Source organism: Nelumbo lutea, chromosome 2 (genome assembly GCF_056320005.1).
Source record: "Nelumbo lutea isolate HS-2025 chromosome 2, American lotus-T2T, whole genome shotgun sequence".
In the NCBI taxonomy this organism is placed as follows: Eukaryota; Viridiplantae; Streptophyta; class Magnoliopsida; order Proteales; family Nelumbonaceae; genus Nelumbo; species Nelumbo lutea.
The window spans coordinates 49617901-49636089 of NC_142685.1; the positions used below are offsets into that span (position 1 = coordinate 49617901).

Here is an 18189-nt window from a genome sequence, read left to right on the forward strand (position 1 = left end):
ATTTGCAAAGGGCATTGAAACGGGCACGCAATTGGAAGTTTTGAACAAATTCACAAAGCCTATTTTCAGCTAAATCCAAGTAGGGCCACATTTCCATTTTCTGAGAATTCAGTCAATCTAAGCTTGTCTAAGCCCAGAAGAGCAGTATACCATGCTCATTCATATATAACCTTTAGATACCCAAAAGTTGCCAGAGATTAATTTACAGTCAAGAAGATCCGCTCCCTCACCATCCACTGATGCACATTAGATATCTCAACCATGAACCTTTCCAATAAGCATCATCAGTTCATCACAAAAACACGGGGCGAAAAATAGCGCAACTTTAATTTGTTCTTTCTTTATAGACAACCAGTGAACATTTACAGGTATATATTTACAAAACATTTTGCAGATAAAACAATTCAAAAAGCAAATGCACCTTCCTAATCAACATACTTCTCGGAACCTCAGTGAAAAATGAGGAGAAGCTGCCTCTGAATGCATGCATTTTCCATTATTAAGGAATTAAGTTCTTATCACTAAAATGTTATCATCATTCACTATGTTCTTATCAATCCAGGTGTCCAATTTCTCCAATCCAACTTCCCACCAGATCTGTTTCTTAAACTGACCATTTCTCTGAAATCAAAAACCCTCTTCAGGTAACCACTCCCTTGTTTTGATGATTTAGTATCTGTGATACTATATTCACTTGTAGCTTCACTTTCTTTTACAGGTTCTGAGACCCCACAATCTGACAATGATAGTGATGATGTCTCACAAATAATTTGCCCCAACATTTCAACTACCTCACTCATCTTAGGGCGGGACTTAGGTTGCTTCATTAGACACTTGTTAGCAAGGGATGCAAGCTTTTGAGCAGATTCTATGCAATACTGTCCTTCAAGCCGTGGGTCTATTATGAGGTGAAACTTTTTGGAGTCAGAAACATATTGTTTTACCCATTCTAAGAGCTTTTGCTCTCCCTTGGGTAGGTTTCTGTCCACTGAACGCCGTCCAGTCATGAGCTCATACAGAACTACCCCGAAGCTCCAAACATCACTCTTTGCAGTCAGCCTGCCCATCTGAATGTACTCTGGAGCTGCATAGCCCACTGTACCCACAACCTATTCAAAGGAGCCAAAGTAAAAAAAGATGAATACAAAAATTCACAATATTACTCTAGATGCTAAATATTTTCTTTAAAAATTGTGTCAGGTATATGCAGAGACAGGCATATCCAGGTCAAGTGGACAAAGTCGAGACAAACTATTTTGGACCTAAATGCATCCAGCACAATTTACTAGTTAATCTGAATGTAACATAGAAAAGCTTAGGCATAGAACCTGCTTATGTATATTACGGTGCATAAGAATTTGAAAATTTGAAAGAGGAACAAGGCCCTCATACCTTAAGTGGCTTTAGAGATTCTCTGTGGAATATAAGATGGATTGGTAATGTTCCATTATAAATGTTTTTTTTTTTTTTTGATAAATGAAGAATTTATTAGAGAAAGAAAATAGAAGCAACTTTTACAGGATACACTTGGAGAATGACGAGCTGCGACCTCTCCAAACCTACAAACACTTAAAAAAGATTACAACTGAGCCCAATACAAATGTTCCCTCGTTGCCCCTTGCTTGGCTAAACAGTTGGCCTGAGTAGTACAAATGTTCCATTATAAATGTTTATGTTCTCTTTTATTCCTTAGTAGAAAATATTAAAATAGTTGATTTTTCTATTTCCCAGGAATAGGAAAACAATAGAAATGCCAAATGTTCCATTATAAATGTTTTATGTTCTCTTTTTATTTTTATTTTTTGGAGTTATCTAAGAGTGTCTAAATGAAGTTTGTTCTTTACAACTCTTGTAGTTTGAGTTTTTGAGTATGATTCTTCATTAAAAAAAAAAAAAGCTTCGATTGCCTTGCAGAATGGGAAATGGAGGGGTGCATCTAGAGTCTAATGTGATAGGAGAATACCACTTAGGCTCAAGGAAAATTTCATAAAACAGTTATAAAGCCAAAAATGTTGTATGGAGCAGAGCTTTGGGTAATCAAGAAACAACATGTCCAAAAACTAGAATGAGGAAAAGTAGACTAAAATGGTTTGGGTACATGCAGAGAAACCCATCTACAAACCAGTAAGAAGAAGTAATCCGTTACAAGTTGAAAGGGTTAGAAGAGCTAAGGGTACAGAAAACAGGACATGAGTTAAAGTAGCGAGAAATGATTAAAGGTCCCATGGCTTAACAGTGGAATGATGGATATGGCAGTGAATAGAACAGAATGGTGGAACAGGATTCGTGTACCCAACTCCATATAAGCTCAGACAAGGCTTGGATGATGATGGTGATCATTCTTCAATTGGTTATAAAACCATTTTTTACAAGTACCGGTGACCACCATTATTTTATCCCCCCCTCCCCCCCAGCCGAGCAGGCCTGGTGAGGGGCCTCTTTTTCAGCTTACCATCTTACGAAGAAGAAATTAATAAATCATATTATCACATAGAAAAGAAATCCATTTTAAATATGTAAAGCAACAGCATGCATCTCAAGTGGGTTCCACTAAAAACATTATCCAAACTCAACTTTGGGTCTCATAATTCAATCCCTGTTTTAAAGCTGGGCTAACCCAGCCAGGGTAGAGCCCTAAGAACTGCATCATCAGTTTAATATATTGCATATATTTTTACTTACAGTACAAGTACCAAAAGTGGAAAAAAAAAAAAAAACTTACTGATGTTGAAACATAACTTAATCCTTCAGTTGGTCCTTGTCTGGCCAATCCAAAGTCTGAAAGCTTTGCATTGAAGTCCTCATCTAATAGGATATTTGATGTTTTAAAATCTCGAAATATTAACTGCACAGTTACAGATGAATATCACAACTTACTGCCAGTCAATCAAGTTAAAGGTTAAATACTATGCTCCTAGGTCCTGTACCAAGGTTTACATATCAATAGTCTAAAAAGGTGTCCCTGTGGTACACAAATATAATCTTGGAAGGCAACTCCCATAGGGTTGTGGGATAGCTATAGAAAAACAGCACCAATTCTTGGAAATATAGATAATATAATGAGTAAGGTAAAGTGGTTGGCTATGGTGTTATGAACAAGGTACAAATGTGTTCCAAGATCAAGCTAATGGACTGGTTGATGGCTTAGCAAGACGAGGGGTGAATCAAAGTGAGCTGTATTGGGGGGTGTCCCTCAAGAAGTGTCAATGTAAAAGCACAAAAATGGGGTGGCTAGCATGGGATAGGCTTTGCGGTGCTTGGCACAAAATTGTACTGAAACTATTCTTCCATTCATTTTAATATATTCTCTTTGTTTCTGAAAAAATAAAGCAATAGATGGTATACAAACCTGAAAATTCATTTCTTCATGGAGGTATGCTAGACCACGTGCTGCATCCTGAGCAATTCTTAATCTCATATCCCACGAAAGGGGTGATGGCACCTTAGCCAATAGATGGTCTTCCAAGCTTTTATTGGGCATAAGTTCATATACCAGAAGCCGTTGAATTCCCCGTTCATCATCTTCAGCACAATACCCTACTAACTTGACAAGACTTGGATGCTTTACTACACCTAAAAAGTTCACCTCTGTAATCCACTCCTTGTGCCCCTGAATACTAACAAATGAAATATAAACAAACAGTTTGAGAATCTCTAACACATCAAAATTTGCTTCACATCAGTAGTGTCTCAGAAGCTTGTGCAAATCACGATATACAAGAGAAATATGACTTTTGGTTTCCATGATCTGAAAGGAAACTATCAGAATGAACAATTTGCATGAGGAAAACAACCTTTCTCTTTGATAGATAAGGGAAGAGCATTACCAAAGGTACCTCAAGAAAATGCAAGAAAGGACATAAAAGCAAAAACTGAAAAAAGCACAAACATAAACATGGAAACATGGCTAGGAAAGGAGGCCTGGCCAGGCCTGTCAACACATCTCATTCCTAGAAAGACTGTCAGATGATGAATTAGTAGGCACTGTGTAAGCTAAAGATCTTGTCACCTCAGCCTACCAAAATACAAAAACCTTTGAAGATTATCAGACACATTTCTCAGCAAGCAGTGTCCACCTAAGAGTCAATCTCCGCCTCAACCTTATCAAGCTCTTTATAACAAGTCTGCACAAACCAATATGAATCCAAAATCTCATATATAATGGTCAACAAAACCAGTTAGGCCTGAAAACACAAAGATCACCCTGTTTTAGCATAGTCCATAGGGCTGTAATTGGATTGAATTCAGCTACATCCGCATCCGATCTGATTAATAAACCTTTGAATCTGAATCCAATCTGAAATCCGATTGTTGGACTCAAATTCAGGTTTGGATTTGATCCGTATCCAATTTTTTGTGCTTAAAATGACAAAAATGTTAAAAAAAGTTTTAAAAAATAATTACCTTTAACTTATACATACATATATATATATATATATATATATATATAAATATATATAAATATAAAATATTAAATATTAAATTCATCAGTTATAAACTTTATACAATTGTATATAATATCTATCTATATACATAATTATACTAATAGATACATAAGATTACAACTTATCCAATTAGTAATTGGATGCAAGTTCTAAGGTCCAACTCCGGGATAATCAGATCTGGTGTCAAATTGGGTATTGGACTTTTGGAGTCCACTGACAGCCTTAATTGTCCAACACTGAAAAATAAAACCTTGTACACCAAATATAGATAATTGATCATTAAATCAGGCTAATCCACTAAGAAAGGGCACTGCTTCAGAAATGACAGAGACCAAGATCAGGTTTGACAAATTTTTTCATCCATCTAGACTCTACTTTTCATGAAAACTTTACAGTATGTTTTCTTTATCCAACGAAATAGCACAAAAACGAAAAGTGAAATTAGTCCGAGTTTATCAAGAGCACATTATATATTTTATCATGTACAAATAGCTTATTGATGAACCTACAATTTATTTATAATTTTTGAGAACTTTAGTATAGATTTTTATGCCGGTTTTATTAATTTTTGCCTTAATTTAACTTAATGCTAAGAATAAGTTTCAGGGGTAATTAATCCAAGAAAATGAAGGAAAAAGGCAAGAAAAGAAGGTTCAAAAAGACCAAATTCGGCCCAGCCCGGTTGTGGAAGCAAGAGAGAGCACTTCGGCTTGAAAAAAACCCAAAAAAAGAAAGCCTAGCTAAGAATAGAATTCGGCCCAGCAAGGAAGGCCCATTCTCAGCCCAAAAGAGTAGCTCAATGTATAGCTATCATGTGCTAAGAGAGAGCCTAAGTGCAGCCCAAATAGCAGCCCTTAGGAAGCTTTCAAGAGAGCTCTAGAAAGTTCAAGAAAGAGGTGTAATACACCCCATTCTAGAGGCTTCAAGAAGGGGCAAGAGCCCCTTTGAAAAACTATATAAGGAGGCCTCTAGGAAGTGAGAGAGGTGTTCAATTGCTGGAGAGGAAGGCTCTCCCACTCTTAGAGGTTTGGCCACCTTGAGAGAAGAGAAGAGAAGAGAAGAGAAGAAGGTTAGGCGCAAGGAAGAAGAAGAAGAAGGGCTGAAGGAAGTTCAAGGCAAGCAAGCTAGAAGAGAAGGTGAGTTCGAAATTGGGGGTTTGTGATTCAAACATCATTTATAATAACTCAATTGTAGTTTCATTCTCCTTTAATTTGAATTCTGTTTCTTTATTATATTTTCTTTCTTCTTTCTCCTTCTTCCATTCTTCCTTGATGTATTTCAGCTTGTAAAATTTCAGTTCAGCAATCTAATTCTTTTTGATTCATTCGAATGGTCAAGAATTGTATTTGGAGTTTCTTGAATAAGGGTGTTATTGTAGATTAATTCGGCCAACTAACCTTCAAAACTCAGATCTGAATTCTCAGATCTGAGATTGCAAGATATGAATTGCTTGAAAGAGAATTCAGATCTGCAATTTTGAGATTGGCCGAATGGATCTAAAGCTTGGAATTCCTAGAGTGCTTGAGAGAGACTCTAGGAATTCAGATCTACTATTCAAGAACTGAATTGGATGCAAGATTAGAGATAACTTGCACAATTCAGTTGGTGATCAATTCAGTTTTGAATTGATGCCTTAGAAGTGTTTGAAGAAATGCATGCATGGGGATTAGATTCTTGTTAGAGATAGAAGAATTGTCACTCATGCATAGGATGAACATGCGCTTGAGATAGGTTGTTCATGACCTTGGGGTTTCACCAAACCAAGGCTCACTTATGATTTATTCGAATGATCCAAATTGATAGATTGCTGAATTCTGAGATTGACATTTACTGCTTACTCTTCTAACCTGATTTGAAGGCAATTGAACCAATGATTTAGATAGATTTTAATTTAGGATTTTTTTAGCTTTCATTAAAGTTTTGATTTATTTGTTAATCAGATAAGAAGTACTCAATTTAGTATTGATACTTGTTTCCTAAATCCTCGTGGGAACGATACTTCACTCACTACTTTATTACTTGAACGGCTAGTGCACTTGCTAGTGTCACAATGAGCCACACATCACTAATTTAACATGTTTTTTGAGGGTTCTCCCTCTCTTATAGATATAGAAAAATTATACTTTTGCCTATCCAAAAAAAAAGCATTATATTTTAGGTCTAAATTCTTCTCATGCAGCCATTGTTGTGCATTACTACTTTAGCCTTACACATGCATGTGGGGCCTTTTTACTATGTTAATATCCAACCAAATTTGTATATCTTTATATTGACATTGTCAGGCAGAGATAGAGCAATCAAGAAACAACATGTCTAAAAAGGTGATCATGGCAGAAACACAAATGTTGAGATGGATGAGTGAGAAAACTAGAAGTTATAAGATTAGAAATGAACTTTTTTGAAGGAACCTAGGAGTGGATCCAAAAGGTGATAAAATGAGGGAACTAGGAAAGTAGACTTAGATGGTTTGGCATGCACCATAAGAAGTGATCTATTACAAGTTGAAGGATTAAGAAGAACTAGGAGCAAGGCAGCAAGCTAGAAAGGACATGGATTGAAGTAATGAGAAATGATTTAAGGGTCCACATACCAATAATGGATCCGGAACCAAACAGGATGGAATGACAGAACAGGATTCATGTAGCGGACCCCTTATAGTTTTGACAAGCCTTAGATGATGATGATGAGTTGATGACAACACACATCATTGCCAGAGATTTTGAATTATATTTATAGTGCAAAGCATCCCAAAGTAACCAAAATAAAAGTACAAGGTTCCAAATTGAAGCAAAATAAATAAAACTTATATGGACTAAGTATGTGTTTGGTACCGTTTATGTTTATTGAATAAACGTTTGTACTTTATTTGCTGGTAAAACCGAGAAATGCAATAATTGCAACCATTTATGACAACTGGGCGCCACTAGGCGCCACTTCAGCATAACAATGAATAAACGCCTGGCCGTTTGTGGAAACTTCAAAAAATAACTTCTACAAACGGCTGGCATGCACATAAACCAAAGTTCACTTTTTACATTTTCGATGTATGCAGAAGAGCAAGAGAGAGAAAATACTGAGATGGCGGCTATGTGGCAGCATCAATAAACGTTTACTAAACAAACGTAAACAGTACCAAACATCACCTAAGAGTGTTGGGTGTTTCTTCCACTCTACTGTTCTACGTCATGTTTCATTGATCTATGTGATATCTCCTAATATTTATAAACTATAACCCAGGTTATCCTTCCAACACTAAGCCCCTGTTTGATTTCACTTCTAAGAAGTATTTCTTTTAAGAGCTGGGACCACACATTAAGTGGTTGTTAAATGCTTTTATGTGTTTGGGAAAAAAGTGGGGGTTAAAAGTACTTCTTAAAAAAGTGACTTGAAGTTGCCTTTTTTTTTCAGCACTTCTTGGAGAATTACTTCTCCAATAGAATGGGACGAACCAGTCCTTGGTATTTTCTTTTAATCCCAAAATACCCCCTCACGAGGGTTTTACCTCCATCTCCTCTCATTCGAACATAGCAAACCAGGTAGCGGCGCACCAAGTTACAGGTCCACCGGCGACGATTGGCGGTGAGGAAAAATGGCCGACAGACCTATCATTTTGCCATTTTCTTCCATTTTTGAAGTTTTTCTTCTCATTAAATCATTTTTCTTGGGTTTTTTAAAACTTAAAACTCCTCTATTTGTTGTGTTCACAGATCTGCACTTGGGAAGAGTTTAACGGCGACAATCTCACCGTCTAGCCACAGGTGACAAAGAGGTTAGTTCGCCCAACTCCTTCCTTCCATGTTTGGTGTTTTTTTTTTCTGGCTTTTTATATATGTACGAGTGAAGTAAGGGCTAAAATTATCATTTGTCTCAATATAAGCACTAGCTTACCAAACATCCCCATCCAAAATAAGTGTTCAAAAACATAATAAGTGATTTGGCAACTCGGTCACTAAACAGCCTTTAAGTGGTTTTTAAAATAAGTACGAAGTACTTGTGCAACAAGTACTTTTAACGACCACTTAATAAAGTGGCTAGATTTGAAACCTAGCATTTGAGACTTCATAATTAGGGCGTAGGCCCCGTTTACAAAAACTTTTATGCTAGAATTTCGTTTTTCAGTTCTAGTTCCTTAAAATTGGAACGATAAATTTCAGGCGCACAGATAATATATAAAAGGATTATCATTGGTTAGAAGTAATACTACATTCTCTTAATGCCAAGATAAGTTCTTGATATAGAATTTAATTGAAATTTACCAGCCTAAACCTATTTTCCTTAATTCAAAACCTTTCACAGGTTTAGGACAAATTTGCACTTTTGCAGTTAAGCCTATTTCCTAACCCAATCCATCCTACCCATTCAACTTTGACTTAAACCCAATTCCTAGCTCTAAAAACCATCTTGAGTAAAGTTAACCTACGTTATGAACATTTTGCACCCAAATATCGTAATGGATAACCAAGTAAATTCAGAGAAGAGTTAGAGAGAAGAAAGGAAGACCTTGCCTGCAATCCATTCCGGTTCAATTGCTTTACAGCGACATCCAGTTTCGCATCAGGATCATCATCGGAAATACTAACAACCCCTCTATAAACACTTCCGAATCCTCCCTCTCCAATCATCAAGGCTCGACTAAACCCCCTGGTAGCCCTTCTCAACTCAGAGAAGGAAAAGACTCGTAGATCATTACTTCTCCTTAGAGATAGAAAATCATGGAATCCCAGCGAGCCGGAGAAGTCCCTCGAATCCGAGCCGAATTCGGAGCGCCTAACGTCTGCATTACTGGAAGCAACACTGAAGGAGCGAGCCCAAGAAACCTTAGAAGCCCTAGAGATGGAGCAATCATTGTCTTCCCTCTTCTCCCCATTAGAAAAATGGAAGCACTTCATTTCTGCTAAACTATAATCCTAACAAAACGCTAGTAAGAAACGAAATTGGAGAAATGCATAGGGAAGATTGAAGAAGGAACTCCACGAGAAGGAAGAAGAAAGATGGTGGTTGAGATTGGACAGAGAGAGAAGAGGGGGGTGGGCGTAAGAAGTCAAACAATATCATTTGCAGAAGGGATCAAATCAACGGCATTTTAAGGGAAGAGAAGACCATTAAAATATAGAGTGGGTAGTTTTGACGTGACGGCTGACGGGCTCATCTCATTGTCAGAGAGGCGCGCTGTCTCCCTGATAACAGGCTCGGCCTGTCGGCCATTCTCGACTCCAGCGAAGAGAATGCAGGGGAAAGCAGGGAAGGCTCCACTAACAACGTATCCACCATCCAGCACTAAAATGAGCAACGTGGCTATTTATCTACCGTGGAAATGAATATTCCCTCTTTGAAAAGTTAGCGAAAGCAAACCGTAACAGTTGGAAAAAAGAAAGACAATGATACCAATCAATCGAATGGATTTTGATTGATCAAAGCACTTCCGATATCATACTTTCTGGCATAGATTTTCCCATGTAAGAGAGAAAGAAGGAAAACGATCCATAGAAAACGGAGTCGGATATCCGTATCAAAGGAATATCGGAATTTAGGCAATCAGAAAGCGATAGTTGGATTGGACATTTAGACTTGGACTAATTAACAAGTACGACCACCACGACACTTCTTTTCTTTCCCAAATCCGAAAATTCCAAGGGAGGCCATCCCCCCCCCCCCCCGGCCAGCCGCCATCTAGGAAATCTTTTATCTTTAGTTTTCATTTTATTTTTATACGAAAAATTTACGACTCCGGGAAGACATGGTACTTTGATCAATCGGACTTTCGTTCTGCCCCAACTAAATATTATGGAGGGCGCATCTTATCGGTATCGGACTGCATTAATATGATTGTACTGTATTCCTGTTAATTATATCTATCAGTTTGATATACCATTGTATTGGTGTATATCGCATAGTATCGGTTGATACGCACTCATATTAAACTGTATCAACCATTGTTTTTTATAGTTATCATGGTAAGGCAGATGTTGGTCAGTCTCCAAAGGTCCAGAGATGCCAGCTTGAAAGAGAAAGGATGTGGGGAAAGAGGAGAAGATAAGAGAGAGGGGAGTTGATTCTTTTTTAGAAACCCTAGGTCTAGGTTGTATTATGTTGTCTTGTCTCTCCTTTGGGAGGAATTGCTCTCCCCCTTTTATAGAGAGAAAGTTAAGATTATCAAGAAAGAAGTTCTTTCTTGTTAGGAGAAGGGATCTTTTCTATTAGAAAATGAGATCTTTCATTTTGTTTAACTATTAACAGATCATTATTAGAGAATGATATTCATCCTAGATTCTCTCCATATGTAACCCCAGTATTCCGACGTGGCACGGGTGATATCATCGTTTGGCGTGCATACCCACATGCGTAATTTAAAAGACGTACGTGTAATAGGCATTTATTTCTGATCTACCGTGATTCTACGACTCTTGTAATGGTGTCGAGTTCATCACAACTCTGCATGTGTTTGGGGTTCATCATAAATCTGCATGTGCCCGGGGTTCATCGCAAACCCGCACGTGTATGGGGTTTGTCACAAACCCACATGTGTCTTAGTTTTATCGCAGATTCACACTAGTTGAAGTTCATTGCAAATTGTCCTGGGTATGAGTTCATCGCAACCACAGATCTGTGATGAACTTATCGTAAATGTGTGATGGTTTATGTATTCATCGCAGGCATCCACGTAGTTTTAGTTTAACACCCTTTGTATTTTAATGGTCTTAGTGACCACTATGTACCTACAATTTCGGCGTGGCGTCTCACAATAAAAAACAGAAGCGACAAGACTCGGACCCACACCAGTCAATGCGTGCCTAATGTTCAAGCACACATTAACCACAAAGCCATTTATTAATTCGTGTTAGTAAGTGTAATAAAATATATTTTATTAAACTTAATATTTACATGCAAACAAAAAACAACATATATTTATTTTCAAAAACTTCAACTATAAATTAAAAAGAACAATATTCAAAATTAGCATTCTATAAATAAAGAGAATAAACAATTTATAAAATCCACATATATATATGTCAAAAATAAATTTTAATTTTAAAAATGTATAAAAATAAAATATTCATAATAGAATAATTATTTTAATACTTAAATTTTATAAATTTGCATAAAATATATATCTTAATTTTTTATAAATTATTAATTAATATTTTTATTTGCATTAAATAACAATGTATTTATTATTTACAAAAATAAAAATATTGTTTACAAAGTATTTGAAAATATAATATAAATTGAATCTATCAAGTCCATTAATCTACATTTTATATTAAAAATAATTTTTAACTTCAAAATTTTATAAAAATAAAATATTAATAACATAAATTTTATTTTAGTAATTAAAATTTATGAACTTTCATATGATATGCATTTTAAAAATTTTAATATATTTAATATATTTTAAGTTAAGATTATATATTTTTATAAATTATTAATTAATATTTTAATTTAAATTTTATAATAACGTATTTATTGTTTACAAAAATATAAATATTATTTATATAGTTGCATATGCTTTATGCCTTACGCTTTAATAGATAATAAAATAATATTGGCTTTTTGCGTATATTAATTTATAAAAATCTATATAATATTTGCCTTGGACTCTTGATTGATGCATTATTTATAAAATTTTATAATATCTACATGTCCTGCTATATTAATTATAATATATTTCTTCAATATATATATATATATATATCATTTAAATATACAATTCCTATGTATATATATTATGTATAGTTGTTTTGATATTAAACTTAATACTATTAATATATTTATGGAATTCATGTATATTTTCTTAATGTATCTAAGTGTTTCTATATTTTTTCGTTCATATCCATGCGTTTCTCAAGACGTATCTATATCCGTATCCATATTCAATTTGTCTGATACAATACCCGATACTGATACTTTAATCCTTGGTTACAATACGCTTCTAACATAATTAGACACCGCAAATTTTACATGAAACTGGCCTTCATCATGTTCAATGTGCGGCGTCAGATCATATTGTGAGTGTGATGAACCAATCAACACCCTCGGTGAATTTGAATGAAAATCCATTTGATTGGTAATTTGGCATGATTTCATTGGATATAAATTTTTTTAATATCATAATCGAATCCAGTTGATAGATTATAGTTGGGGGCCTTGTGCAACAGGGGTGATCATGTCCGCGCCCAAATCGAATTTAATAATTATAAATTTATAATAAAGGCTTCAGCTTAGGCTTAGGCCTAGGACTAGCCCAGCCCGCACCGAGGGCTTAATCGTACATCAGCCCAACTAGGTTTTTCAAGCCTAATGAAAAAAAAATTATTTAGAAAATTCTAAACTAACTAATATATATTATATGAAGAAAACATTGCCTAACTAGGCTGGGTTTGGTTAGGTTTCGGGCCTATTTCACAAAGAATAAAGGAACCATTTAATTCCTAAATTTGATTTATCTTGGCTTATCTTTTTATAAATGAAGACAATGCTTTCTTTTATTCTTGAGCAATGCAAAACAAGTAACAACACTCAGATTGGGCTTAGGTTACCTTTTATTCTTGAACGTGGCTTTTAACCATGTGGTCGTGGTGTGGTCGTGGGTTCGATTTTCACAGACGGTGCTAAATGATACTACACGATCTAACTGCTCCATGTTGGAGGTGATTTGGCTTCCAAACAGACGGCAGGCTGGATCTGCAAGAATATCAAAGAACCTGGGGTTGCTAGCCCGGCGAGGTCGCTCCGATGCTTAAGTTAGTAAACTGATAGCGAGCCGAGAATTGCTTTAGAAAGTAGAGAGCTAGAGAGCAGGAAAATCACACGTACCTTGAACCACCAAGGATAGAGCCTTTATATAGTTGAGTCATCGCGGGTTTTGCGGATTGGTTCCGGGATCATTGTCACGATAGGATCCGTTTCCGCTTAGTTGGAAGATAACGTTGCCAACCGATAAGGTTCATCAATTCCGCCCGAATCGGTCGGGGAGATAATGCTAGCTGTTATGCGGTGTGATCCCGTGAGGCCCAGGATCCGTTGGAGGGGTTCTTAGGATCACCACGTAGCGATATGTCAATATCCCCGAGCTGATGTCTTTAAGTCCCGAACTGGGTTGAGTGCCGAAGTGCCTTGGCATCGAGGTGTTCTTGTTGCGATCTGATATTGAGGCGATCTTGTCCCAAGGTGACTTTGTCCCGAGGTCACTTTAGCCTGGGGTGGTTGGGTACCCGAGCTTGATCTGTTGCGGATTGGTCATTTTAGGCTGAGTTGTCACCTCTCGATTAGGTCGTGTCCATGTGTCCCCTCTTTATTAGGTCGGGTCAAATCACCCTTCATCAGTATTCGGTGCTATGCTCAGGTTACCTAAGAATTAGGTATGGATCTACCCTGAAAATAAAAACCCAAAGTTTGGGCTCAGATCCAGCTTGAGGATAAAAAATCCAAACGTAATGCATTGGGCCTACCCAAGTTGCACTCGTAGTTAATTCGCCCAAATTAAAATAAATAAACCATCAAAACTATCTATTAACCACAACCTAGAAAGGTCACCAAATTATCAATTTAATTATCTTTGTCTAGTCTAAGTTTGACAACATTGGTTCAAATATCACTTTTATATTTTCAAGAACTTGGCTAGCACAACTGTTTTATACATGGTATAACTTATTAGTATTTTCAATCTTATCATTAAAACTATATTTGGTTTGAAGGAAAAGGTAGGAAAACACATACAAGGTTTGTTAAGGTTTTTCTACCTTTTCTTTCCTTTTCCTACTTTTTCCTTCAAACCAAATACAGCCTAAGAATAGAGGTTACCTAAAGAAAAGGTATCCTTTTAAGAATTATATTGCTCCATGTATTTCAATTGGACTATTCTTTGATGGCACAATAATGCTATTTTTTCATTCATTCTTCTTCTATCTATCTATTAATCTATATAATGATTGTACGGCCTTCAGGTTGCATACATGCTTATTGTTCAGTTCAGGCAAGGGTTGCAGGATTGTAGATGAGATGAACTACAAATGTTGATCAAAAGACACAAACTGTATAGCGTTATTTCACTCTAATCATGTGAAAGGGGTGGTTATTCTGTTAAATAACTCAAAAGGTGTTTGAAATGGGGGTGTTCTACATGAGAATATAATACATACTTTTGGAACCAATAAAATATTGATTTTAAAATAAAAACACATTTTTTAGCATAGAAATTATATGATTTATAAAACATGATGTTGAATAATCAGATGAAAATATATTTTTGAAATCAGATTCAAGTAACATGTTTTTTGTTTTAAAACAAAAAATACATACAATCAAACACACACACACACACACAATATAAAATATATATATATATATATATATATATATATATATATATATATAGTGTTTTTGTTTTAAGAAACATTTCGAACAAGATGATTTTAATTTACTTTTTTAAACCAGCAACAAGAAAACAATTTACCCCTTAATCAGCGATTGAATGCTGTAAATTGTTGTCACTCGCTTCTAATAGGATCCATTTGGTGGAGTTTGATTTGGTGTTGACAGTGTATCTGATTTGAGGTTTTGTTTGATTTTCATCTGATTCTGAGATGAGATATCCTGTTTTGTGCTTTTCAATGTTGTTTGTGGTATTGGAACAGCAAACCATGGTTTCAGAAGTAGCTAGCAAAGCAAATCCCCCTATATTATCTTGAAACACCAATTTATCATGTTCGAACCCAGATAGTGTGATTGCCACTTCAGTAATGAGACCGGATCTGCTCCACACAGCGCATTTCATACCGACCTCACACCATGTTTTAATCGTACATCGGGAATACTACCTCACATCATGTTTTAGTCGTACATCAGGAACATCTCACGCATTTCCGATAAAGATTCATGGTAACGTCAGTGTGAGACGCGCTTTGTGAGAAACAGATCCCAATTCGTTAATAACAATTCTATAAAGATTCATGGATCTTTCTTCTACAGGCGCCATTCGAAAGGCCTTGAGCTCGGTCTCCTTGGCTAGGGAGCACCAGTCAATTACAACTCAAAGGACATCCCAACCAAACTGACTTTCGTATCGCATTTCGACTTACTGCACAACGAAGTGGCCCATGCGGTTGGCAAGTTTGCTCTTCGAACCCAACGGGCCTTCATTACTCTAACATTTTTAACCTGATATTTTGTGGCTAATTATGTGGGCACTGGAGCGTTTCAAGTGTTCCAGTTATGCACGCTACATCAGTGAATAAATAGAATTGGCAAGAAAATTACATTTGGAATTGGGGAAAGGAGGAATTTGTTGAAATGCCAAATTAATGTTTTTTGAATCGTGTTGGTGATCCTGAATATCCTGATGATATGATATATTGAAATTTGAAAAAGTCAATTATATTTTGAGATGTAACATGGTTGTTATTAATTTATTATGAATATATTATAATATTAAATCAAATCACTTTAAATGCCCAATCGTATCTCAATTCTTTTTTGTATTTTTCAAAAAAAAAAAAACAGATAAAAAGAAACACTTGTGAATCAGGGGCCACTTATAAAACAGGACGCTTGTAAAACACTCGGATGCCAATCTCTTTTATATTATCCATTTCAGAAAAATGAATTAACATTCTCCAAAGAATACTTTTATATATTTTTTTAACCAAACCACCTTTTTTTAGACCATGAACCAAACACCACTGAATTTATCCTTTATTATTTAAAGATTTTGCTGCAATTGTGATAAGACAATGCCTTATCAAGTTATGATATTCTATTTAATTTTCAGATCTGTTATAAGAGTAGGAGTTGGGATCCTCATTCCTCTATGGTTCTAATCTTTGTCTTTTTACACACATTTTGGATGCCGCTTGAAAAAGGAGTGCAGAAAGTCACGGTGATCTTTTTCATATAAATATATAACGCTGCCTTTGGAATGCTATCAGAGATGATGGTGGAGTACTGTCTTGATTAACGAGGACTATGTAAAGCCTCATCAAGTCTCTTTATGAGTGAAGTGTTCAAGCAGTTAAAGTAGGGTTGTTCATGGGTTGGGTTGGGTTGGTTTATTGAATTTTTTTCAATTGACTTGACCTGGTCAGGTTACCTGAAATTGAAATCAAAATCGATCATGTGTTAAGCAAAACCGACCTAGTCGGTTTGAGTCGGGTTCGGTTGGTTTAAGTCGATTTCGGTTCTAAGTTCAACTATGATAATAAATTGGTAGATTGGAGAAAGAAAACTGAAATTTAATGTAAAAAAGGACACCTAATTCTCTTAGAGAAAGAATACTGAAATTGGTAGGGAGCGGACTAAGTTAGAATAGAAGTTATCAAGAAAATAGAAGGTCAAACTGTATTAGAGAAAGAAGACTGAAATTTGTATATTTCAAGAAACCTTCTAATCTAAGTAAAAAATGACACCTAATTCTAATTGTAATTAGTTGTCTATTTGGTGTAAAAGACCATAAAAACTATGATTCTTTGATTCTTTTCTTTAAAAATTTCCAAAAAAATTCTTTATCTAGTTGTCTTACAATACTTGCCATTCATGTCATTCCTAACTAAAAGACTAGAAATTAAGTTAGGTTGTAAATAGGATAGAGACAACTTAGTTACATAGGAACTAAGTAGGTTGTAAATACTAATTAGGAACAAACTACTAACTACTAAGTTGGTTCGGTTCAAGTCGATTTCGGTTTTCACATATGAAAACTGAAACCAACCCAAATCATCGGTTTATGATTTTTTACAACACGAAACCGACTGCTGCTGAAGAAAACCCGACCAATTCGGATTGGGTCGGTCCGGGTTGATTGGGTTGGTTGGGTTGGGTCTTCTTACGAACAACCCTAAGTTAAAGTGCTGATCATGGTTTTGAAAGTAGGACTGGACTGGATGGTGGGATCAGAAAATTCAACAATCGGTCAGATAATCAGTTCCTTCATCCTAAAACTTTTTTGGCCAAAAACTATTCATTTGGTTAGCGATCTATTGATCCGGATGGTTGAACCATGGTTTTCAAAACTAGATCGAACCGGATGGTCAGACCAGAAAATTGGGAATCGGTCTGGTTTTTCCCAAAACCAGATTTTTTCCAAAAAATGTTGATTTGGTTAACAAACCACTGACCCAGGCAGTTGAATTGTTCAAACCGTTCGACAGTTTTAGCCGTTTTTTATATTTTTTATTTTTTGTCAAAACAAACCATCCATTTGGTTCGAATGGTCAGACCGTTCAACTCAAGACCGGACCCCTAACTGGTTCATTATCCGAATCAGTTTTAAAAACCTCGGTTGAACTATTAAACAATCGATCCGAACAACGGTTTTTGCCGGTTTTTTATTTCTTATTTCTTTAAAATAAGAACAGGCCATCCATTTTAATCAGATGATCGGACCGTTCGACCTGGGATATGTCCCATCCGATTTTAAAAACCTTGGTGCTGATAAAGCTTGAAATTTCAAATGCAATTGCGAAAGTGACAATTAATGCTCAGCTAGTAAATGCTTTAATGATTCAAAATCTTCTTGGGTCCAAGATTCAAGACATCCTGAAGCTTCTGATCTGGAGGGACTCCTGGGCAATTGAACCAGGCTGCCCATGAATTAGCCAAAAAAGGTTTGTGGGTCCTTATTGTTTTGATATTGCTACGCCTCTTTGGTTGTCAAATGTGCTAACGACTGAGTTTTTTTTTTTTGGCTCTTATGTTTGATAGTATTAGTAGGGTCGTGTTGGTCTTCTGCGCTTTTCTCGTTGGTAGTGGT

General features: G+C 35.9%; 1 protein-coding gene and 1 long non-coding RNA gene across 5 annotated transcripts; one reads left to right on the plus strand and one right to left on the minus strand.

Annotated features, from left to right (window-relative positions):
* Window positions 1-315: 315 nt before the first annotated feature.
* LOC148870546 (serine/threonine-protein kinase PCRK1-like) lies at window positions 316-9915 on the minus strand. 2 transcript variants are annotated; one of them, XM_088967592.1, is made up of 4 exons: window positions 8946-9915; window positions 3350-3617; window positions 2723-2845; window positions 316-1109 (listed from the first exon to the last, which is right to left on the minus strand). In XM_088967592.1, exons 1-4 carry the CDS (start codon window positions 9332-9334, stop codon window positions 543-545), a joined length of 1347 nt encoding a protein of 448 aa, XP_088823718.1. In that variant the 5' UTR covers window positions 9335-9915; the 3' UTR covers window positions 316-542. The 2 variants fall into 2 exon arrangements, with proteins under 2 accessions (XP_088823718.1, XP_088823719.1); XM_088967593.1 differs by having other exon boundaries at window positions 3350-3610; window positions 8951-9905.
* Window positions 5448-15807, plus strand: LOC148870547 (uncharacterized). Of its 3 annotated transcripts, none has more exons than XR_016106567.1 (4): window positions 5448-5581; window positions 7854-8024; window positions 8153-8214; window positions 15414-15807. It is a non-coding gene; the product is annotated as an uncharacterized LOC148870547 (long non-coding RNA). The 3 variants fall into 3 exon arrangements; XR_016106566.1 differs by lacking the exon at window positions 15414-15807 and adding an exon at window positions 14390-14656; XR_016106565.1 differs by lacking the exon at window positions 15414-15807 and adding an exon at window positions 10392-11254.
* The last annotated feature ends 2382 nt before the right edge of the window (window positions 15808-18189 follow it).

Excerpts from the sequence above, each read along its gene's own strand:
- LOC148870546 (XM_088967592.1), bottom strand. The coding sequence starts at position 9,334 with ATGAAGTGCTTCCATTTTTCTAATGGGGAGAAGAGGGAAGACAATGAT. Across the intron at positions 3,618-8,945 it reads CGGAATGGATTGCAGGCAAG|TATTCAGGGGCACAAGGAGT; the intron begins GTCTTCCTTTCT and ends TTCATTTGTTAG. Across the intron at positions 1,110-2,722 it reads TAAGTTATGTTTCAACATCA|GTTGTGGGTACAGTGGGCTA; the intron begins GTAAGTTTTTTT and ends TCCTTTGAATAG.